The sequence below is a fragment of the Epinephelus lanceolatus genome, chromosome 4 (assembly GCF_041903045.1).
Source record: "Epinephelus lanceolatus isolate andai-2023 chromosome 4, ASM4190304v1, whole genome shotgun sequence".
In the NCBI taxonomy this organism is placed as follows: domain Eukaryota; kingdom Metazoa; phylum Chordata; class Actinopteri; order Perciformes; family Serranidae; genus Epinephelus; species Epinephelus lanceolatus.
The window spans coordinates 42,785,002-42,808,715 of NC_135737.1; the positions used below are offsets into that span (position 1 = coordinate 42,785,002).

Below are 23,714 nucleotides of genomic sequence, written 5' to 3' on the forward strand. Positions count from 1 at the left end.
CATTCATAGTAATTCCAGTACATCGCTGGACGGCCACAAGAGCGTGGTGGCTAGTTTGTCAAGTTGACACGTCGTGACAGTGGACGTCCCAGACGCTCGGGGATGGACTTGTCGTCTCGGTGTTGGAGGAGACTCCAAGGAGAGGAGGGAAAAAGGAGGAGGAAGACAAAGAGGAAGAATTCTGGCTGTGGCGAGCAAGACCGGGATCCTGTTTGTGATGGACGGCAGCAGCTGGGGAGAAAGGAAAGGGGGAGGGAGAGAGGGGGCTGCATCAGTCATGGTGGTTTTGAATATAAACAATTTCTGCTTGGCATCCAGTCCTGACCAACAATACTGCTCTGCAGCTCCAGTCCCGATGGAACATTCGACTCATCTGCTAAACAAAGTCGAATGCCAGAGCCGGAGCATCCAGAGACTGCGAGCGGCCGCCCTACAGGGGGAAAATATGGATTCTGTGGCAACGATGTATTAACTTGTGTGCACCACATGCTGCTGCGTGTACAGAATATATGAAACATGCCCTTGACTTAATGGCACACATCAAACACACACCAACACACAGTTAACTAGCTTTTGTGTTGAGGAATGCTCTATGTATAGATTCAACAGCCAGTGTGACCGCACAGTGCTTTGTTATAATGCAGAAATATGACAGGAATATGATTAACTGTAGCACAGACACATGCAATATTCAATAAATCTATTGTTTCGTGTAAAAAAAAAAAAGAAAAAAAAACTGCATTTTTTAAATCTATTTTTGCATTAAAGGAAGACAATGCTTTATATACTGAAATATGTTCTGCTTTATATTGCTTTTATACTGTTTTATAATACTTATTCTGCCCACATTTATCAGAAAAAACATCAGAAACAACTCTCAGTATGATGAAAGGCTGCTTCATTAATTAGTCGATCAACAGAAAATTAATCTGCAACTATTTTGCTCATTGCGCCTTCCAAATAAGTTAAAAAATAGCTGCCCACAGATGGCAGAACGGGAGATATGATGAACTCATTGTCTTTGGTTTAGTTGCAAGATGACGCAATGAACTGATTGTCTCAACTGTCGCGTTAATAAAAAATTCAAACAAAAATCCCCAAACTAACATTCCCCAAATGAACAGGCCTTTACAAAAACAAAGTTCAAATCAATGGGGTAATAAACGACTTCATCAAACAATAAAAACTAAGATTAACCAAAAACACGGTGGTTAAAGACTGTAACCCTGTGGTGTCTAAAAAATAATGGGAAACTAGGACTTATAAGAAATGCCTCGAACATGATGGGCAACTATTTGTGTCGTTTGCAAGCTTCTTTAATGTGAGGATGTTATGCCTTTAGTTAAATCCGCCAATGTACATGATAAAGAAAAGTAGGCACAGATGGTGTAGGGTGCTACCCTGGTCCCCCTATTAATGTTAAAAAAAATAAAATACAATAAAACATTTGGGAAATGGTGGAATGGAGTACAGGTGAAGAGCATTAGAGCAGAAGAACATTAAAAGCCAAAAGCCATCCAGGACACAGTACAGAAAGATGGCAGCTAAATTTCTAAATTTGCATGTACCATATTCTCTAATTATTTGTTTTTTATCATCAGTTTGTTAGCTAAGTTGTATTTGTGTTATCATTAGCTCTTGTTGGGGGAGTTACCTTGGGCTCTAAATATGCTAGATCTAGCACTGATCATATTTGATAGTAAATTTATTATCTTTGGGTTTGGGACTCTTGGTCGGATCAAAAAAGCTAAGCCGTGGCTCCGGGATGTTACAGTGGGGGATTTCTTTTCACTATTTTCAGACATTTTGTGGAGGAAACAATGAAACAAGAGCATAATTAATAAGGCAGATTAATTTGGATAATTGTTAGTTGCAGCACTATTCAACACAGTCATAAACTAACAAATTACAGCCTCCAAAATAACACTCACATTCAATTTGAACCTCTGTAAACAACAGAAAAATAACCCTCATCAAGGTAGGATTCATTGCAAGTCTGCTGTAGACTGCATTAGCTGGTTATACAGAACCTAACTGCTGAAAATGTGCATAAAATAAATCAAATAAATCAGTGCCGTCACATAAATCAAACCAAAACTGTGTGTGTTAACTGAGAAACCTAAATCCACACTTTATTTACTTGTGATCATGTGTTCATTTGTGCACATCTTCTACTCGGGATATCCAAAAATGGAAATCCTATCCAATCTAAGAGAATATTAGTGTCTGATTTAATTTAAATAAATTAACATGAGAGCGTGCCTTCTACCATGTCAACATATTGGTGTCTTGGCTCAAGAGAAAGCGCCACCCCACAGCACCTTCCCCTCGTTCCTGGAAAGCGTTCCCGAGCTCTGGTGGGCTCTGTTTGGCTGATTGGGAGTCGGTGGCTGATTAATTCTTCTCATTAACATGCCAGCAGCATCAGGCCCGCAGACTGATCACAGACCAGTGGCTATTGATCTGCTCTGGCTGCCTGAGGTGGCGCGACCCACTTGTTAATTAACACAGCTTCTGGAGCTGAGGGGCCAATGATGAGAGAGATGGGGGGGTTTAATGGATCTTTTAGGCACTCTGTGGCGAGACATAGATGATATTAGCAGCATGCTGCAATAATAAATGGGGCTTTAATCCAATATCTTTATTTGTTTTATTTAATAGGGCTGTTTCTGCTGAGTCTTAGTGAGACAAAAAAAACAAGAACACTATCGATCCTCACCTTGATGACGGTTTGAGTAATCCTCCGTGTAGGCATTTGTTTGTTTTCTTGGCGATGATGATGCTGATGATTCTGATTCATTCTGCATCCATATTGCCTTTGTTACATCCTTTTGTCCAAATAGATCCTGGCAATGAGTTCCTTTATTCTCACATCCAATTTAACAAGCCAATTCAACTGGTCCAAACAGCTGTCCATCAGAAGTGGTGAGGAAGAGTCGGAGGCTCCGGCAGTAGCGGGGGGGCCCGGGGCTTTGATTAAGATGGGGAGATGAATGGAAGAATTCAAATTGTGTGTTTATCTGAGGTGTAGGAGGGCATTTTTGGGAAGACAGGGGAGTGGGAAGGCTCCTCTGGAACATCAAAGACATTCTCAGCAACGTCCTGAGGGCAACAAAATACAGCGTTCTGGGAGAAAAACAAGGCCAGAACAGAGCAAGAAACACAAAAAGCGCTCCGATATAAGCCCTCCCCTGCACCACCATCTCCCCTCGGAATCCAACCCTCAACCTCTCAGAGATTCACTGTTTACACATGATGGTCAGGATCTTCCATTTTGTCTGTGAGATACCAAACAGATCCAGCTGAGAGAGAACAATGGTGGCCGGGGCAGCCTGCGAGTCCCACAGAAACAATTCATGTACAATAAACACAGTCACAGGAAATCAAAAAAATCTGCTCCGCGGATTATTCCAGAAAGAAAGTTCCAGAAACAACACTCTGCCCAAGAGGAGGAAGAAAGGTACGGTTCCCCCTTCCCTCGCTTTTCCTTCCAGACCATTAAAGGCACTCCAGATTAGCCTCTCGGAAGCACTTTTCCAGCCGTCCCTCCATCTATCCGTAAATGCTGCAGACAGAAGCATTCTCCAAACAAACAAAAAAAGGGCAAGGTAAAGGTCTGATTTTTAAAAAAGTGCCATTTTCACCACTTTTTTTCTTCTTCATCAACATCTTTTCTTTTAGATCCAATTTAAAGTGCATGGATGAGGTAAACTATTTTTTCATAGTTTGTCTTTTTTTTTATATTTAATCTTTTTTGTTATTTATTTATTTTTTTCATAAGAAACGAAGTCGCTTTGCCTCCTTTTTCCATATTCTTTGTCTCAATCTCTCTCAGACGGGAACCATTCTGCCTTGCATCTGTTGCATTTGGGACAGCATTCCCTGGACGCTGGTCAGGATCTTGTTCTGGTGCGCTGCCGAGGAGATGCCTATGCGAGCCATGTCCCTGAAAAGGATGAGGGGAAAGAGGCCTTTTAGGACCGGGGACAACAATAACAAACACACGTAGGCCTGATCCACATGATGGATTTTACAGCCTTCCAGTGGAAACTGGCCTGACAGTTTAACTGCTGTATAAGGAATTACACTTGCCAACACAGCAATCCTAATCCTGTAATCTCAACGGCTGAAAAATGAAAACAGTACAGACAAGTGACAGAGACTGAGAAACATTTAACACATGTAGACTTGGGGAACGAGGTCACAGATTGATTCTGCTGGAATCATAAAGGAATAGTTTGACATTTTGGGGAATACACTGAGCCTAGTTGCTTTCTTGCTGACAGTTAGATCAGGAGATTGGTCCCACTCTCATATCTGTACTCTGAATATGAAGCTACATCCAGCAGAATAGAATAGAGTGCTCCAGGAATGCGCATTTTACAACTGCTGGTTCCCTCGTCTTGAAATCAATGGGGTTTTTTTTAATTCTTTTTTGCCTGAAGAAAGTCTGTGGTTAACACAAGTTTAAGAGACTTTTACGCTTTGTTCTACGAGACAAAGTACATCAGTAAATACCCATCTCCTGAATTTTGAAGCTTTTACATATCTTAAAAAGACGGTTACTAACAAGTGGCTAAGAACTTCATCATGCCGAACATGGCATTACAGCCTCGTTGTGGTGGCGACGTTAAGACATGTGACTGTAGTGTAGTTTGTTTGTAGCCTAATGTTAGCTTTTCACTTCTAGCGGTTGCATTTACGCTTCAAAAATAATCAAAGTGGTGATCATTTGTGAAGATTATCCTGCTGAACAAAATGTGAAGGTGTCAAATTTGTTTGCCACCGAGTTTATTTTCTGTAATCAACCAAAATTCAATGGAAAAATCCCACATGGCTTTTTGACAAGGGAGCCAGGGCGACGCTAACTTCCGTGTCAGCCTACAGAAATACATCATACCAGCAACACTGTAGCGTAGCTTGACTAAAGATTTGAAGCAGGGGTAAGCAGCTAGCTTCATGCTACAACCTCATGTATAAACAAAACTTGATGTTTTTACCTTTTTATTTGTGTATGATTTAAACAAATGAGATTAAAATATGTTCTTTTGTTAAAAATTAGAGAGCTGCTGATGCAGATTATTTACCACAGGACAGAGCCAGGCTAGCTTTTTCCTTCTGTTTCTAGTTTTAATGCTAAGCTAAGCTAACCTGCAGCAGGATGTAGCCTTATATTGAACAACCAGAGTGGTATCAATGTTCTCATCTACGTTTCTGCAAGACAATAAATGTGTATTCCTCAAAATACTCCTTTAATGAGTTTCAATTTATTCAAAATTCAAAATGGTGTTGTTTTAAAATTGAATTACTAATTGTCTTGAAAAAGTCAAGAATCAAGTGTTACCCACTATTATTTTCAAACATGTAAGTAAAATTTTATTGTAACTCTTTGTTCATAGCTGGAATATTATTTTAGCTACTGAGTCATATTCTTCGAGTAGGTGTAAAAAATCAGCCTATAAATTATGACAAACGTTAAATAGATACAGATATAGACATACTCATCAATTTTCTGGACTCAGAGAGAACTAGAGCCCAATTCTTTCTTTAACTGACACTTGTTAAAGTTTTAAGTGAGACTACAGTAAAGAAAATGTTCAACTCTATTCAATGAAATTCACTTTTTGAGAAAAGTTTCTTGTTGCCTAGCTTGCACCTTCTCTCTGTTTACTTCTTGTTTCTGTCTCTCATCTTCTCCCCTCCCTACTCACTCTTGTGTCATGTGGACCACGGCCTCTGGAGTGGTGTAGCCGGCGGCGGTGAAGTTGTCGCTGTATCTCTCCATGCCAATGGCCTGCAGCCAATCCTCCACTGTGCCCATGGCCGAAGATGCCTCGGGGCTCCCTGGCTCCAGCAGGGTGGTGTTAGGCCTGGTGGTGGGTGGAAGGGAGGAAGAGGAAAATTAGTTTCACGAGCTCAAGTTCTTTTAGTATCTACAGATGTTGTCTTTACTGTCAGTGCAGTTCTGCATTTACAGTCAGTGTTTGATGCTGCTGTACTTCAGTCCAACATGTAAGCTGTAGCCTAAAATCATGATGTGTGCAACTGTGTGTGCAGACAGACAATAAAAGTTACATTCTGTTTAAGTGCTTTTGACTTGAAAGGTAATGATAAGCTTTCTTACACAGCCTGGAACGCCACTGATTCATGACAACAGGAGCATCAGCATTACAGGAATTGGAGTTTCCTTAATCCTGTCCATGATGCTGTTGTATCAAAAGGCGTGACGCATTAACCTTGTGCGATGACAGCGAGCTACTCACACGCTGTAAAATGCACCATGCTACATTTCTCCTGAGCTCGTCTGTTGGGTTCAGATCTGTTTTGTTTCCCTGTTTTGTGGGTCCTACCCGAAACAGAGCCAAGCCAAACACGGTTCCTCCTGGGTGTGACCGACACACTTAGTTAATCCTTATTTTACAGAAAACACACACCCCCGGCACACCTCGGTGAATTTTACCACACGGTGGAATTCCCTCTCACATTCAGATATTCATCAGTGGAATTACCTCCTTCTTTTTTCACCTCTTACTCTCCCTGTTTTTCCTATCTTTCCTTTCTGTTGAGCGTTGCAGCAGCGCCGTCGGCCATGAAACATTTACATGGGACCGGTGAGTCGGTGGCGGTCTCGTCACGCTCTGGTAACTCTCTTACGCAAACACACACACACACACACACACACACCATCTGTCTTTATCACTCTCTTCTTTAAAAAGGATGCTGAGTTGAAGTGTGAGAACAGGATGTCAGACTCTTTAATAAGTCATCTCTACTCAGTAGATGGAAAAGATTATGCATAGGGATCCCCTTTCAAACACACACACACACACACACACACACACTCTATTTTCCCCTTCCCTCTTGTAACTGTAAAAGCTGCATTTATAGGATTCTGTACCGCTAATTACTCCACGAGGACTCCCCTCTCACTCTCGCTGTGTCCCATTAGGTGATTGTGTGTGTGTGTGTGTGTGTGTGAGAGACTCGCTTGCACGAGCTCACACACTCATTAAACTCAAACAGACTCCCAGCGACCTGCGTCGAGTCTGTAAACACACGTAGGTCATTCTTAACACATTTAGCCGCTCAAGAGTAATGGTGTTGGAGCTGAGGGGTCATGTTTGTTTTTAACTCGCCGTTACATCGTAATTCCCCCCCCCCGTTAGAGCGCCTACATTCCTGAGTGTACAGCACCATTAAAACTAGTTTGCAGAGAAATCCATTACGGAGGGTGTTTGCGGTGAAAAGAGCCACACGTTGCTGGTAGATAATGTTTAATGGTGAATGTAAACACCGGCTAGAGAATAGGAGAGTACGTGTGTGTGGGTGTGTGTGTGTGTGTGTGTGTGTGTGTGGGTGTTTTCATGCTGGTGTGAGAGGTAGAAAACTGCAGGTGATGCATTGTGCATTAAATTAAATAGGCTGCATATGTTTTTTTTAATGCACATTAGTGTTTTTTAACACAACATATTTGTGGTTGCTGCTGTGAGCTTAATGTGAAATTCCACAACTTTTCCATACTTTTAAAGACAGGTGGAGCGTTCAGTGGTGGAGCCGTGCAGCGGTTATGAAGTGTTATTTTTAGTTTAGTTTACAGTAGTTCAGTCAGGCTAAAATCACACATAGTGATGCAAAGAATGTGTGAAATAAATTTGTGTAATAGTCATAATCCTGAATAATGTGACCCCTCATATGATGAAAATACTCAGAGAATTTATCACATTAATAAAGTGTCACAAATTGGCTCAGTAAATGTGACAACTTGGGAGTCCACACCAAATATTTACTTAAAACAAGCAGAATTTATCAAACTAAACTCAACCAATGGAGTGTGCCGGTCAGCAAAGTCAGTTAGCTGCAGGAAGGGAGAGACCGAGTGAACACATGAGGCAGCTTTTATAGCCTGGAGGACCAGGTGAGCCTAATCAATGCAACGACCCTCCCCTGCAGCCAATTACCTGATGAGGCTGGCTGGAGCATTCTCAGAGACAGTGGGAGGGACGTCACAAATGTTTGTCACAGTTGCAACACAAGATATTTTCCTGTGTTATTAACTGTAGTGGTATAACCAGTTTTATAGACACAATTTCTTCAGTCAAAAGTATTTTTTAATAAAATATTTATAGTGTTTTCTGTGGGCTGCGACTGGAATTTGGCGCTGGGATGCAGCAAATAGAAACCAAAGCTTTATGCATGTGAAGTGAGACAATATGTTTCCATGATCTGTGTGAACCAACCCTTTAACACCACATCTATCTGGCGTCTGTGTGCGTCATGCCCTCTCACCTGACAGCGGTCTCTCCCCCAGTCCTCTTCAGAGTGTTTGGGTTGCGGATCAGCTTATCCAGCATGTTGACGATCTGTCCAAACTTTGGCCGGTCGGCCCTCTCTCGCTGCCAGCAGTCCAGCATGAGCTGGTGGAGCGCCACAGGGCAGTCCATGGGTGGGGGCAGCCGATAGCCCTCGTCAATAGCCTTGATCACCTAGACAGTGGATCAATGGTGCTTTAAGTCACTTTGTGTGGAAAGAGTTGAACTGACTTAAAAACTGGAGGCAGTTTGATTACAGCAATGTTGTTTTCCCCCCTAATTTTATACCCATAGCAGTTTTTAGTCACCTTAATTTAAGCACCTACGCCAGACATTTGGTTACGAATAAATTAAATTCTTTATCATCATTAGTGCCACTAGAATTGTGAATTTAACACGTAATGAGAAAAGGGAATATACTGCTGCTGTTCTATCACCCCAGCAGGTAATTTGATTATATAACCAAGTTAAAATGATGAAGTGTCTTTTAAAAATATTTGACAGTACGCATGCAACTGGGAATTATTGCTCAGCCTCCAATATTCACACAAATCATTCAAGCTGTATATTATTGATGTTTCACTGCATTTAATTAAATTTCTTCACTTACATCTTGGTTGCTCATGTCCCAGTATGGTCGCTCGCCGTATGACATCACCTCCCACATGACGATGCCATAGCTCCACACGTCGCTGGCCGAGGTGAACTTCCTGTAAGCGATGGCCTCGGGGGCCGTCCAGCGGATGGGGATCTTCCCTCCCTGTAATTGAAAGATGGGCTGATTAATGAAAGCTGACAAAGCAGACAAGCAAGGTGACACACGGGCAGACCACCGAGTCAGTCGGACACATGCTCGCCCACGCACACACACGACTCACCCTGGTGGTGTACGCAGCCTCGGGGTCGTCCTCCAGCACTCGGGACATGCCGAAGTCGGACACCTTGCACACCAGGTTGCTGTTGACCAGGATGTTGCGAGCCGCCAGGTCGCGGTGGACGTAGCTCATGTCTGACAGGTACTTCATGCCTGATGCGATGCCGCGCAGGATGCCGACCAGCTGGATCACGGTGAAGCGGCCGTCGTTCTTCTGCAGAGTAAGAAAGGGAAAATGTTTCAACATTGTGTCTCATTTCATTTCACTGACATCTTAAATGTTTTTGAATGTGTTTAACATTTAACTGAGCCTTTTTCCAGTGGCAATAATGCCCAATACTGCTCAGTTATGCATGAGCAAATTCAGTCTCATATTAATAAATGGTTTTATAACACACTATAAAACACTACAATGGGGCTATAAAAAAATATGGAGACATTTCTTCACTTATATTACAGCTTAGGTTGTTTTGTTTCATACAGGTCGAAGTGTTTATTAATGTATTTTTAAATAATTATATAAAATGTTAAAGAACGTTTGATAACACAGTATAACTGAGCCATATGGATACACAAACACATCCTTATAATGTGCTGTGAGACATTTACTAATATTGTAGTTGGTAATTTTCATAACTAAATAACTTTTGTCATATTTTCTGAAACTGATGCTATATTCACACAGCACTTAAGGGTCCACACGGTGTTTTTTCTCTCAGCGTTGCCGTCTTTTTTCAATTGTTCTCAATAAAGAGCGATCGTATGGGCTGCATGGGGCCATCGAGAGAAAGCGTTGCGGCCAGCGTCTGCGGCTGCTCTGAGCACTTCAACTTGAAATTAACCGGCAATGTCTCTGCTGTTTCTTTAGCAAGGTTACTGTCTCCATAAGTTGACTGTGTAGTCAACCCTCTGTGTAGTCAAAAAAGTGCCCAAAACAGCCAATCTGAGCCGTGGAGTCTCTATCACAGCTGTCAATTATGTCAATCACTCGTGACCTGCGGTTGGAGTGTCAAACTAGGCAGCGCTGATCAAATGTGAAGTAAGATTCTGTTACTGCATAACCTATTTCTCTCCTCAGATGTTTTCAGAAACATATTTTAGTGCACTGTTTAGCTGTAAAATGAGAAAAACAGTTTCCAACATGGCTGCTGTCACAGTCACAGTCCTTCTCAAAGTATGTTTCTGAAAACACTTGAGGGGAAAAACAGGCAATGCGATAACATAATCTTATCTTTTAAAGATTATTTTTTGACAGTTTCCCTTTATTGATAGTGCAACTCAAGATAGATAGGAAATGTGTGTGTATGTGTGTGTGTGTGTGTGTGTGTGTGTGAGTGGGTGGATAGGTTGGTGGCAGGGGGGCATGCGGTAAAGGCCCACCGGTTGGAATCGAGCTCAAGCCACTGCAAAAGCCTCGATCTACATGAGACGTACACTCTACCAGGGGAGCTAAAAGTCACTCGACAGTAACAGAATCTATACTGTAAATGCGTTTGGAACTCAAGACATATTGTTATGTAAGATTAAAACTATATTACAGTGTGTTATTAAGCATTTGTTAACTGTTTATACACCAGTGATGAATGTGTCATAAATGGACGTATGGTCACTGGTACAAACACTTGTATACAAACTACTATTGTGCAACATAATTTAGCACCACATGTTCCCTTTTAACGTTCCTGTGTTGCTCTAACACTGCGTAGATTCCCTGGATAAAGTCGCTAAGCGTCATCTAAAACCCAAAGTGTAGTGAACCCTGGAAACACCGAGGTAAAACCTGCGCCAACCTCCTTGTCGGAAAAACAGTAAGTCGATCGAGGGGGGGATAAAGATTAGGGCGAATGTTTGTGAGTGAACGCTTGTAATTTTGGGGGATGACATTACACAGATAAGATGGGATCAGCACGCTACGGTCGTATCGCACGCTCACACACACGTGTGCAGACAGAAACGCATGACTGACCCTCAGGAATGCATCCAGCGATCCGTTCTCCATGTACTCCGTGATAATCATCACTGGCTTACCTAGAGAGAGAGAGAACGAGAGAGAGAATGAAAGTCAGATGATTATAGAGGTAAACGATGCACATCACAGCCCGATACAGCTGGGGGGGGGGGGGGGTCTCGAGGGAATGTGTGTATGTGTGTGTGAGTGTGTATTAGGCCATCCATCTCTGTCCCGTAGTGATTTAATTAGCTCAGTGTTACGGTTGCCCCGACGTTCCCCTTCTTTCCCTGCACATGCAAAGGCATCTCCACTGAAACACAACACCCCGACACACACACACACACACACACACACACACACACACACCATCTTGTGTTTATGCAAATATGAACTGACGTTGGACACATTATCCAAAGTCTCATCACAGCCACTCACCCAGAATCCCTCTGACTAGCTATTTATGTCACTCACTGTCCCTTTGCCCTCTTTCTCCTCTGCCAACTTTCGACGCATCTGTCACTCTCCTGCTAGCTCCTCTCTGTTGCTTTCTTTTTTCCTCCCTCTGTCTCACTCTCTTTCCCCCCGATCCCTGCCACTCCTCTCTGGCCTTTTTCACCTCATCCCTCTGTCTTCCTCTCTCCGTCTCTCTTGGGGGAGCGTCTGTGTCTTTATCTGAGCCGGGGCAGGCGGTGGGGAGGGTGGACATTCCCTGGTGGGTCTCTGTCTGTCTTTGTCTCTCAGGATGAGGGGGGATAGCGGTCATGAGGAGAGGAGAGGAGAGGAGAGGAGAGAAAGAGAGAGGGGGAAAAAAGGAATGGAAGGGAGGGTGGCTTGTTTTTGTCCCGAAATGGCAGCAAGCTGGTGCCTAACCAGCCATGGCAACAACACATGCTGAAAAGTGCTGCCACGAATTCCTCCAAGAACGGCGCTGCTCTTTGCGTTCCATTTCAAGTGGCACAGTTAAGGTGGACTTAAAAGCTTATTGCGTTGAAGAGAAGTGCTGACTTAAAGCTAATGCCTAGCGGGGAGGTTGTGTGAAATCTCTTGTGCGCTCCAGCAGAATGCCGAAAGCAGCAGAGAGCCGGCCGAGTGGTTGGCAGCTGAGGTCTTGAAGGTGAAGTTCCTCCACTCCACAGCAGGCCTCTCAGGCTGCCAAGAGGCCGTCAGTCACCGCCTTACCCGCCGCGTGATTGGCACTCCATTAATTACGGGGCGCTCCGGCAATGCCCCAAAAAGAGGAAGTGGAGTTAAAGTTGGGGGAGAGCGGGGGCCTTCTTTGTCAGCCATCTTTGTTCCCTTTGTTGCTTGCCTCTGCCCTGGGGCCGCCGGTGATTGACAGCTCCCCAATCAAGTCTGAGGAGCGTCTGACCTGCGACCTTAAACTCTCGCCTTCCCAGCCCCGCCCTCTTCCTCCCTTCCCATTTGCATGCTAATTCCTTGTTTACTGAATACGCCCTGCCGCCTTTGGCAATGAACTCTGGGCAAGGGCCCCGCCAGTGGGCCGATTATCACCTGCCAACAAAACAGGGGAAGGGGAGAAACGCAACAGGGGGACAATATTGGGGGGACGTTGGGCAAACGCTCCACGGAGGCCCTGGCGTTTGCAGCGGACAAAGATGTGGCTTTTAAACGCGGATCTTTTTTAAATTAGCACGCTCTTACTTTATGTAAATCAGCTGTTGAACATATCACGTCTGATTCCGAGCTCTAATGGAGGCTGGACTTTAATTACACACTAGCATGATAGAAACATTAAGTCTATACGGGCTTCAAGATGGTGGACTACAGCCAGCAAGTCCTCAGTGAGAGATTTTTGCACATTTATGTATTTCAGTGTCTATTTGGAGTTCCTCCATAATTAATAAGGCTTAATTGGCTCAGTTGGACATGCCAGCAAACTGAGGCCAGATTGAGAATTCCTTTTAACTTGATTGTAATGGAGAGGGGGGTGCAATTCAAATAATGGATTTTTAATAGATTCCTCTGACACACTCAAGTGTAAAGGACTAATTTGCCCAAACCTTGTGTCAAGCTCTCAAAAGTAAGAGTGGATGGAGGTGGAGTGGGAGTTCTCGTGTTGATCTTCTTACTTTGGCTCGCCGTCCTTTCATGTCGGCTCCTGTCACTGCTGCGTGGCTCATCTGCTTTCTTCATCGCTCTCCCTCCGTCTCGCTCGCTGTCTTTCTCTTTCAGCCTCCGGTTCAGTAGTCCTACCACCCTCTCCTTTCTCTCTCTGTCGTTCCCACTGTTGTTTTCCATCTTTCATCTAATCCATCAGCTCCTAACCGCCTTCCTGTCTCTCTCTCTTTCTCCCTGCATCTCTATTTGCGCCTTCCCTGCGTGCTACTTGTCTCCAGTTTCTTTTCCTTCCTCTCGTCCATCTGTCCGCCTCTTCTCTGTCTTTCTCACTCCGTCTCTGCGAGGTCTGAGAGGTCATCCCTCATGGTGAGAGGTGTGAGAGGTGATAAGCAATTCTGCCTGTGCTGCTGTTCACTTTCAGCTCCGGCTGGGCTAAGTGTGTACGTGTGCATCTATCTGTATGTGTGTGTGTGTGTGTGTGTGTGTGTGTGTGTGTGTGTGTGGAGTGTGTAGATGGTGTACGACAGTGGGAGAGACGGTGTTATCTAGCTCGGATAGGGCCAGGCTGTTGTGTCACGACACATTAAGGCACTTCATCCATCTAACCCGAGCCGAGGCTGGCCATCAGCTGTGGTAACACTCACGCACACATGCGTGCAATCAAAGGTGCACAGATGCCGACATGTGCTGACAAGACATTCACACACACACACACACACACACACATACGCCTCCAGCCTAACAAATAACACCGGGGGAAGGTGTAAAAGGTGGGGAGAAACAGAGAGACGGAGAGGGGAGAGTGCCAAGGGCAGAGGGAGGGAGATTTGGCCAGTGTTTTGTGGCCATGCAGCAGCAGATAGAGGAGGGATAGGGTATCACTCCCTAACCCCAAACACATTTACAGCTGACACCATGATTAATGAGCCTGGTGCCGCGCTACAGGGCCTGTTCCTGGACCCATTAGACCCCCTCCCAACTGCCCAGCTACATCTAACTCCCCCTCCCCACCGATGCTGGACCCCTTCCATCTGGACAAAGCCCACCTGGGGATACCCCGGATGACACCCATGTGCACAATACAAACACGTACATGTGCGAAAACAGGTCGCCTAAAACAGATGCAACAATAAGTGGTCGTATACCTTTAGATACTGAAGGTATGTAAACATTTAAGCACCCAACGCTAAAGATTGGTTTGTCCCTACACTCACCTTTCCCCAAAGTCACCCAAAACCGCAGACGTAGTTTGTAGTGATTTATTGTTACGTTTTTTTTTTTTAAGGGAGAAAAAGGGGACAGCAGAAATGAATGTCCTTTCTGTGTTATTAGAATATAAAAGTCATTGTGTGTGTAACTGGGTGTGTGTGTGTATATATGTGTGTGAGAGAGGTGAGTATTATTGCAATTTCCTGCAGCAATTTCATTTTTCCAAAATAGTTTAAGGTCTCCCCAAACCAAATTACATCCACCCCATCATTTGAAAATGGAGCAACTCTCATCCTACACTTATGTGTGTTAAAAAAAAAAAAAAAAGTAAACAGAATAACATGCTTGACATACATTTGGTGACCACGCCCTCCAGGTGGATGATGTTCGGGTGGTCGAACTGGCCCATGATGCTGGCCTCGGACAGGAAGTCCCTCCTCTGCTTGTCGGTGTAGCCGGCCTTCAGCGTCTTGATGGCCACGCAGATCTCCCTCTTGCCCGGCATCTTCAGGCGGCCGCTGCAGACCTCGCCGAACTCCCCTGCAAACACACGCTCAGGTTGAAAATGTGGAATGATGATACACAAGCACTCTGATACTACAGTGTGCGGATTATAAATCATATCAAGAGCACGCATGTGTGTGTGTGTGTGTGTGTGTGTGTGCAGGTTAGAAGGGGTCCACTTTAAACATTGATCAGGGTCTCTAATCCCTCACTCCCCTCCTCCCCTCACCCACTGGAGCAGAGAGAGAGGGGAAATGGATATTGATTCTTTCTCTTTATTATTTTGTCATTGGATGACTTTTCTGTGGCCACAGCAATGGAACCGACAACATATTTAGCCTCCTCTGATTTTCATTTATTTATTTTTTTACTCGCTGACCTCTCTGGAGACACACCAAATGTTACTGTCTGGACAAACAATGTTTTTTATTCACAAGGAGCGCACATGAGAGCGGCCGCGCACAGACACGAATCACTGAGAGAGATATGCCGGCTGCAAAATATTTGCATGAAATGAATACCAAATATACTATTATCCCATTAGGCGGATGCTTTTATCCAAAGTGTGTTACAACATGCCTTACTGTCATAACACTGCATTTATAGTAATTGATGAAAAATGACAATGAACTGAGGTCACTGGATTGAAAACAAAACGCAGCTCCTCACCGATGCCAATGACTTTCTCGATCTTGATACAGGAGGCGTCGATCTCTTTGGCGAACTCACGGACAGCTTGGTTTGGGTCCTCATAGGTAAAGGGGTCAACGTATATCCTTACTCCTGTGGAAAAAAAAAGTTTGGGAATAAAGGAAGGAAAGAAGAAAAAAAAGGCAGTGAAAAATGAAGGTTAATTCATTCCGGCAAGTAGACTCCATCTGTTCTTTATTTCCATCATGCTGCAGGCTACACCGCCTTCCTCTGTGGAACCTCCTCCTCCTCTTTTCTTCTCCCCACAGCTCGCTCCACACTCTGACTCCATTGCTTTTCATGTCACTATGGCTGACTCCAGTGAAGATGGAGCTCATTAACTTGAATTTTTTTTTTGTGGGGCACAAATAACAATGCTGATGACTTGATAATGAGGTGTTTGGAACATGTTAGGATGCAAGAACATTAACTTCAAAATAGTTTGTTTTTCTCTCCCCCCCTCATTCTATGGGCTTCATTTGCGGTTTTAGAGTGCATGCACATGAGCGCACCTGACAGCGCTAATGTTTTTCAATTATAGAGTGTGTAGGTGGAGTGTTAACTGTGAGTTACCTTGATGTAAGTGCTTCTCTTCATCAGAGTCCTGCTTGGCCTTGCTGTATTTACTCCTTCTGGGGGCAAAGACAGCAGGACGGTCAGTTGCAGTGACAACAACACATGGAGAACTTTAAGTTTAAAACATCAGGGAGGATGTGTCAGGGGGAAAAAGCATTTGCATGTCGTGTAAGAACAAAATATATATATATATATATATTAGTATTAATAATAATAGAACACAAGTGTCAATTCAGTAAACCCTAATTAAAACTTAAACTGGGACTCCAACCCACTTATACATCAATTAAATTAAGTAAAGTGGCGACACAATCACTGATTACTGATCAGACATTGATATTCATGTTTGATATTAATTATTCATTAGAGGGGAGCTCATTACAAAGACAGAAACTGCTCTTGAATGCCAACCCAATGTTATTTTTAGATATGGTTTGCGACTCTTAATTGCTCTCAGTAGGAGGATAAAAGACTCAAAAGAACAGTTTAACATTTTGGGAAGAAAGCATAAAAGCTTCCTTGTTTTATGAGAAGAATCAGAATAAGAAGACTGATAACACTTTAATGTTTGTCTGTTAAATATGTTATACTGTCCTCATGCACTGTTCATAAGTACACCTAGAAAAAGTAATGCAACACAGTTCTTATATAACCCACGTTATTGGGAGGGTTATGATCACATGAACAATGTGCTGGCGGAAATAAAGAAGGAGGTAGTATAATGATTGAAAGTCAGCCTGAGGACACAGGTTGGGGTGGTGGACGGGTTTTAAGGTACATTGTCGTCATGTTTCTTTTCCTAAACCTAACCTATGCCACTCTACTTGCCTAAACCACTCATAACTTTACTTGCCTACACCTAACCTACGTAAGTTACTTGCCTGGACCTAATCTTTGTTTCTTAACTTGCCTAAACCACTCATAACATTACCTGCCTAAACCTAACCTACATAACTTTACTTCACAAAACCTAACCTACATAAGTTACTTGCCTAAACCTAACCTATGTAACTTTACTTGACAAAACCTAACCTACATAAGTTACTTGCCTAAACCTAACCTATGTAACTTTACTTGACAAAACTTAACCTACGTAAGTTACTTGCCTAATACAAACCTATGTAACTTTACTTGCCTAAACCTAACCTACGTAAGTTACTTGCCTAATACAAACCTATGTAACTTTACTTGCCTAAACCTAACCTACGTAAGTTACTAGACTAAACCTAACCTACGTAAGTTACTTGCCTAATACAAACCTATGTAACTTTACTTGACAAAACTCAACCTACGTAAGTTACTTGCCTAATACAAACCTATGTAACTTTACTTGCCTAAACCTAACCTACGTAAGTTACTTGCCTAATACAAACCTATGTAACTTTACTTGCCTAAACCTAACCTACGTAAGTTACTTGCCTAATACAAACCTATGTAACTTTACTTGCCTAAACCTAACCTACGTATGTTACTTGCCTAATACAAACCTATGTAACTTTACTTGACAAAACCTAACCTACGTATGTTACTTGCCTAAACCTAACCTACGTAAGTTACTTGACAAAACCTAACCTACGTATGTTACTTGCCTAATACAAACCTATGTAACTTTACTTGCATAAACCTAACCTACGTAAGTTACTTGCCTAAACCTAACCTATGTAACTTTACTTGACAAAACCTAACCTACGTATGTTACTTGCCTAAACCTAACCTACGTAAGTTACTTGACAAAACCTAACCTACGTATGTTACTTGCCTAAACCTAACCTATGTAACTTTACTTTCCTAAACCTAACCTACGTAAGTTACTTGACAAAACCTAACCTACGTATGTTACTTGCCTAATACAAACCTATGTAACTTTACTTGCATAAACCTAACCTACGTAAGTTACTTGACAAAACCTAACCTACGTATGTTACTTGCCTAAACCTAACCTATGTAACTTTACTTGACAAAACCTAACCTACGTATGTTACTTGCCTAATACAAACCTATGTAACTTTACTTGCCTAAACCTAACCTACGTAAGTTACTTGCCTAAATCTAACCTACGTAAGTTACTTGCCTAATACAAACCTATGTAACTTTACTTGCCTAAACCTAACCTACGTAAGTTACTAGACTAAACCTAACCTACGTAAGTTACTTGCCTAATACAAACCTATGTAACTTTACTTGACAAAACTCAACCTACGTAAGTTACTTGCCTAAACCTAACCTACGTAAGTTACTTGCCTAATACAAACCTATGTAACTTTACTTGCCTAAACCTAACCTACGTAAGTTACTTGCCTAATACAAACCTATGTAACTTTACTTGCCTAAACCTAACCTACGTATGTTACTTGCCTAATACAAACCTATGTAACTTTACTTGACAAAACCTAACCTACGTATGTTACTTGCCTAAACCTAACCTACGTAAGTTACTTGACAAAACCTAACCTACGTATGTTACTTGCCTAATACAAACCTATGTAACTTTACTTGCATAAACCTAACCTACGTAAGTTACTTGCCTAAACCTAACCTATGTAACTTTACTTGACAAAACCTAACCTACGTATGTTACTTGCCTAAACCTAACCTACGTAAGTTACTTGACAAAACCTAACCTACGTATGTTACTTGCCTAAACCTAACCTATGTAACTTTACTTGCCTAAACCTAACCTACGTAAGTTACTTGACAAAACCTAACCTACGTATGTTACTTGCCTAATACAAACCTATCTAACTTTACTTGCATAAACCTAACCTACGTAAGTTACTTGACAAAACCTAACCTACGTATGTTACTTGCCTAAACCTAACCTATGTAACTTTACTTGACAAAACCTAACCTACGTATGTTACTTGCCTAATACAAACCTATGTAACTTTACTTGACAAAACCTAACCTTTGTAAGTTACTTGCCTAAACCTAACCTATGTAACTTTACTTGACAAAACCTAACCTACGTATGTTACTTGCCTAATACAAACCTATGTAACTTTACTTGCATAAACCTAACCTACGTAAGTTACTTGCCCAAACCACTCATAACTTTACCTGTCTAAACCTAACCTATATTACTTTACTTGCCTAACCTAACCTATGCAACTTTACTTGCCTAACCCTAACCCTCAAAACTTTACTTGCCTAAACCTGGCCAATGTAAAGTACTCGCCTAAATCTAACTTCATTTGCCTGAACCTAACCTACATAGATTTACTTGCCTAAACCTAACCTACATAAGTTACTTGCCTAAACCTAACCCAGGTGACTTTACTTGTCTAATCCAAACCTATGTAAATTACTTGCCTAAAGCTAATCTACATAAATTCTTTGCCTAATCCTAATCTACATCACTTCACTTGCCTAATCTAACCTATGTAAATTACTTGCCTAAAGCTAATCTACATAAGTTACTTGTCTAAACCTAACCTGCGTAACTTTACTTGCCTAAACTTAACCTATGTAAATTACTTGCCTATACCCAGCCAGGGTAACTTGTATAAACCTAACTAACTAAAACTAAAGATGCCCAAACATGTTTTTTTTTTCTAGACCTAACCTTCACAACTTCACGTTAAGTATTTAGTGGCATATTTGGAGTGCTAATTTGTTAAACAGCACACAAGCCATTGTATGAGGATATGTTAAATATGAAGCTACAACCAGGAAGGAGTACATTCTGATGATTGTGTACATTTATTTAAATAAACTGAATGACTTTAATTGTAATGGGGTGTTTTTTACATTGTGGTATTATTGCTTTGAGCCAAAAGTGTCCTGCAGCACTGAAGGTTTCTGAAGGGCACTGACTGAGCATATAGCAGCAAATCAATCTGGGAGAAGATGCACTTAAATCCCTTTCGAATCCCTCAGGCAGCCTGACACCTGTGCTTATATTGATGTGTTGGGTCAGTGGTGGAAATGACCAGATGTGCGAGACATTGTCCTCCTCTATGGTTGTGTAATGATGGTAAACGGCTACGTGATTACAGTCCCTCCCTACAATCACAGGATGGCCGCAGCAGCACAATGACAGTGGCCGTCACATGCATATAAAAAAGGCTGAGACAACCACCTGCTTGGCTGGGGAGAGAGGCAATCACACGGAAAAGAGAGGACACACACACACACACACACACACACACATATACACGCATACACAATCAACATCCCCCTTCAGTCCCCATCATTCTCAACACCAGTACACACATGCAAACAATGATTTGCTTTCCATATAAAGAGGCACACTCACACATAAAGGGATCATCACATGCCCATAAAAGGTACACACACACATACCATTAACATCCCCCTTCCCCCAGTGCCACCACACACATGAAAACAATACTTTTTTTCCACAGAAGGACGTGCACACGCATATACGTCCCCGCCACACACACACACACACACACACATAGGGGGGTGTGTGGTTAACACCCTGAGGTGAGGCAGCCCCATCTGCATGTAATCCCATCTGTGTGACGGCGCTTTGTCCTGCTCGCTGGTTAACACCCTGAGATTGGGTCACTGCAAATCCACCTGATGCCTCTCAGTCTCACTCTGTCTGTATTCTATCTCCTACTTTTCACTGCCCGCTTATCTCATTGTCCACCCTCCTATCCCGCTCCCTCTCTCTTTTTTCCTCCTCTTCTCTCTGTCTCTCTCATTCTCTGCACGGCGGTCAGCAAGGCGCAGCAGGAGAAAATAACTAGCGGGCGGGATTACAGCCAATAGCTGAGAGATAGAGGGAGAAGGATGGGAGGATGGATGCAGAGGACAGGGAGCGAGGGGTCGCTGATTGCATCTCTTCAGCTGTCGAGGCTGTCAATCACGTCTCCGGTGTGGCGAGTCATCACTCATCCGACGTTAGCGAGTTGCACTGGCTGTCTGGCTTGGCGCATGTGTGTTTGTGTGTTTTTTTCAAGTGGCGTCCATCTCCTGACAGCTACTTTTCCCCCGCCATAAGCAAGACATCCCTCATCTGGGAGGAAAGAGGGACAGACAGGAAGCAGAAGGGACAGAACAGAAGGACGACGCTCACCTTCGGCTGATGACGAAAGCGCTGATGAGGATGATGAGGAGGACCACGCTGCCCACCACTGACACCAGCAACACTGTGGAATTGGCCCCATCGCCAATAATGGGAGCTGGAACTGAGGAAAAAGGGGGAAAAGATGGGAGAAAAGAAAAGAGAAAGAGAGGACGGGTGGACAAAGACAAAGGGCAAAGTCAATATCCCCACGCTGAGTCGAGTCGCCGCACATGAAAGAGCCCGTATACACTCTGTGTTTGTCCGAGTCACTGACCCCCCTCACACTTCCTCCCTGTGTGTCTCTTCCTTTTCCACTGAGACAATGACGGCCCATTAGGATGTGTGCTTGACCATGTCATTATCATGCGCTGCTGTCTCCATCTGCATTACAAAGGGGACACCTGGGCTTATAGTGCACCTCTGCAGCCGTCTGTGTCATCATCTCCCAGGAGCGGTTCATATCACACAGTATTTGTTTATTTATTTACTGTAAAAAATCAAGTAAAACTGTGAAGCTTAGGCTTGTTTGATTACATGTTATTAATGAACTGATGAATTGTTGAGGCTCTTTACCTGCATTTACTCCTTAGCATTCAGTTTTCCTTTCTTTCCCCTTAAGTAGCTTTAAAGTTGTTAAATCACGTTATGCTACACTGTCTGATAAGGCTGCTTGATTATGGTAAAAATCATTATCAAGATTACTTGGTCAATAATGGGACCACGATACATTAAACATAAAAAACATGTCTTTTTAACAGTGGATTTTCTTGAACATTAAAAAAAAATTCAACAGTAGGTGTCTCATCAGCCCTTATTCGTATTGTAGCAGTTAAAGCACTCATTTATATGCATTAAGAAAAATAAATAATATGAATATCAACAATGTAACTCTCCATCATAAGGCTATGACCTATTATAATAATAATCCACATAATTGGGTGATGCCATGGTAAATTAATAGTCAGCAGCCATCCTGAGAGCTCCACCACGTAATCTAATGAGAGCTCAACAGGCTGCACCTGCAGTGGCCATGACACAGTGGATTATTTTCAGAAATGGAGCAGCTAGAGGGTCTGAAAAGTTGCTAAATCGAGCAACAAAGTCACTAAGTTGGCAACACTGAGGCCACTGCTGTAATGGATTTACAACACAAGACAAAGACAGAACCGGCACAATAATTGTTTCATCTCAAGTAACTTGTTTTAATATTTGTTGTAGCCAAATTGTAATTCAAAACAAAATTTGATTAATCGCTCGGCCCTACATTCTGATAGCATTATCTATATATTGTATCTGAGCCTGTCCCAAGATGTTGTGTTGTTTGTGGGCTGCTCCATTGTGTTGAAAGGAAACATTTGGAAACTTTGGCATCTCCAATAGAATTTATATTAAATCCTGTGTGTTTTGGTTGGCACTGTTACTGTTGTTATCTTTAGGTTTCTGGTGTAAGTACTCATTCTTTTGCTTTAAAATAATAACATTTAAAGCTACAAGCAAGAAGCAAAAAGTAGCTATCAGCAGTTGCCAACTAAGAATATCAGAAATTGTATCATTCTTTAAAAACACATAGGTTGAACCCTGGCTGGTGCATCCACTGAGGCTCATTGCAACGTGAATAATGGAAACTACTCAAGTTGCCAGTCAGATGCTGGAGCACAATATGGTTTATCTTTTATAGACGACAGCTATTTTGATTAATGACTCCACAATGAAAGAGACAAACTCGTAAAGGATGCTATCATTACAGGATTACGCAGAAGCTGGCTGTGACAGAGCTGGCATCGAGCCTCTCTGGCCCTGCAGAGCACTGATATCATCAAAGCACGCTGAACTCACCGGAGTTAGTCATGAACTCAAACGGGCCGCTGAATTCTCCATAGCCGGCTGCCGTGCGAGCACGCACGTGGAAGACATAGGAGGTGAGGGGGGTGAGACCCTTGATGTCAGTGTTCCTCGATGAGGTTTTTATGATTCTGTAGCTTCTTTCATTTTGGTCCTGAGGGATGACAGATTATGGTGAGACAGAGAAAGGAAGAGAGAACAAGCAGATGTGGTTTTCCTACAGCCTGCTGAAACATTGCTATTTTGGAGATTCATCAGCAGACTACATCACCCATGGGACCCCTCACCTTCTCATAGTACTTGACCTCATACTCCAGGATGACCCCGTTGGCTCTATCCGGTGGCTGCCAGGCCAGCGAGATGGTGTGTCTCGTGATATCCTTCGCCTGGATGGAAGTCACTGGAGAGGGAGCTGGTGAGATGATCAAAGAGAGGACAGAAAAAAAAGAGAGAACAATTTTAGCCCACTGCTTTCTCCCAGTCCTCCATGTTTTTTCAGCCTTGGAGACATCAAGTCTGTTTTATGTTGCTCTCCTGAATCCCCCACTCTTTGCTCCTGCTGAGAAAGTCAAACAGCGGGCCAGGCCACAAGGCAATCACTTCCATTTGTCTTTGAATTTGGCCTCCGTTCAAAATCAGAGGCGT

General features: G+C 42.9%; 1 protein-coding gene across 2 annotated transcripts in view; it reads right to left on the reverse strand.

The window, feature by feature from the left end:
- Nucleotides 1-3,670: 3,670 nt before the first annotated feature.
- Nucleotides 3,671-23,714, reverse strand: part of epha4l (eph receptor A4, like) — a 64,468-nt gene continuing 44,424 nt past the window's right edge. Inside the window, exons 6-17 of one of the 2 annotated variants that reach the window (XM_033631287.2) lie at nt 23,357-23,481; nt 23,064-23,223; nt 21,237-21,348; nt 16,190-16,245; nt 15,596-15,709; nt 14,777-14,962; nt 11,150-11,211; nt 9,188-9,397; nt 8,920-9,069; nt 8,287-8,483; nt 5,712-5,870; nt 3,671-3,946 (exon numbers count right to left, since the gene is read on the reverse strand). In XM_033631287.2, the coding sequence (XP_033487178.1) occupies nt 3,832-3,946; nt 5,712-5,870; nt 8,287-8,483; nt 8,920-9,069; nt 9,188-9,397; nt 11,150-11,211; nt 14,777-14,962; nt 15,596-15,709; nt 16,190-16,245; nt 21,237-21,348; nt 23,064-23,223; nt 23,357-23,481 (1,646 nt within the window). In that variant the 3' untranslated portion in view covers nt 3,671-3,831. Of the gene's footprint in view, nt 3,947-5,711; nt 5,871-8,286; nt 8,484-8,919; nt 9,070-9,187; nt 9,398-11,149; nt 11,212-14,776; nt 14,963-15,595; nt 15,710-16,189; nt 16,249-21,236; nt 21,349-23,063; nt 23,224-23,356; nt 23,482-23,714 lie in introns of both variants that reach the window. The other variant, XM_033631286.2, reaches the window with a different exon arrangement.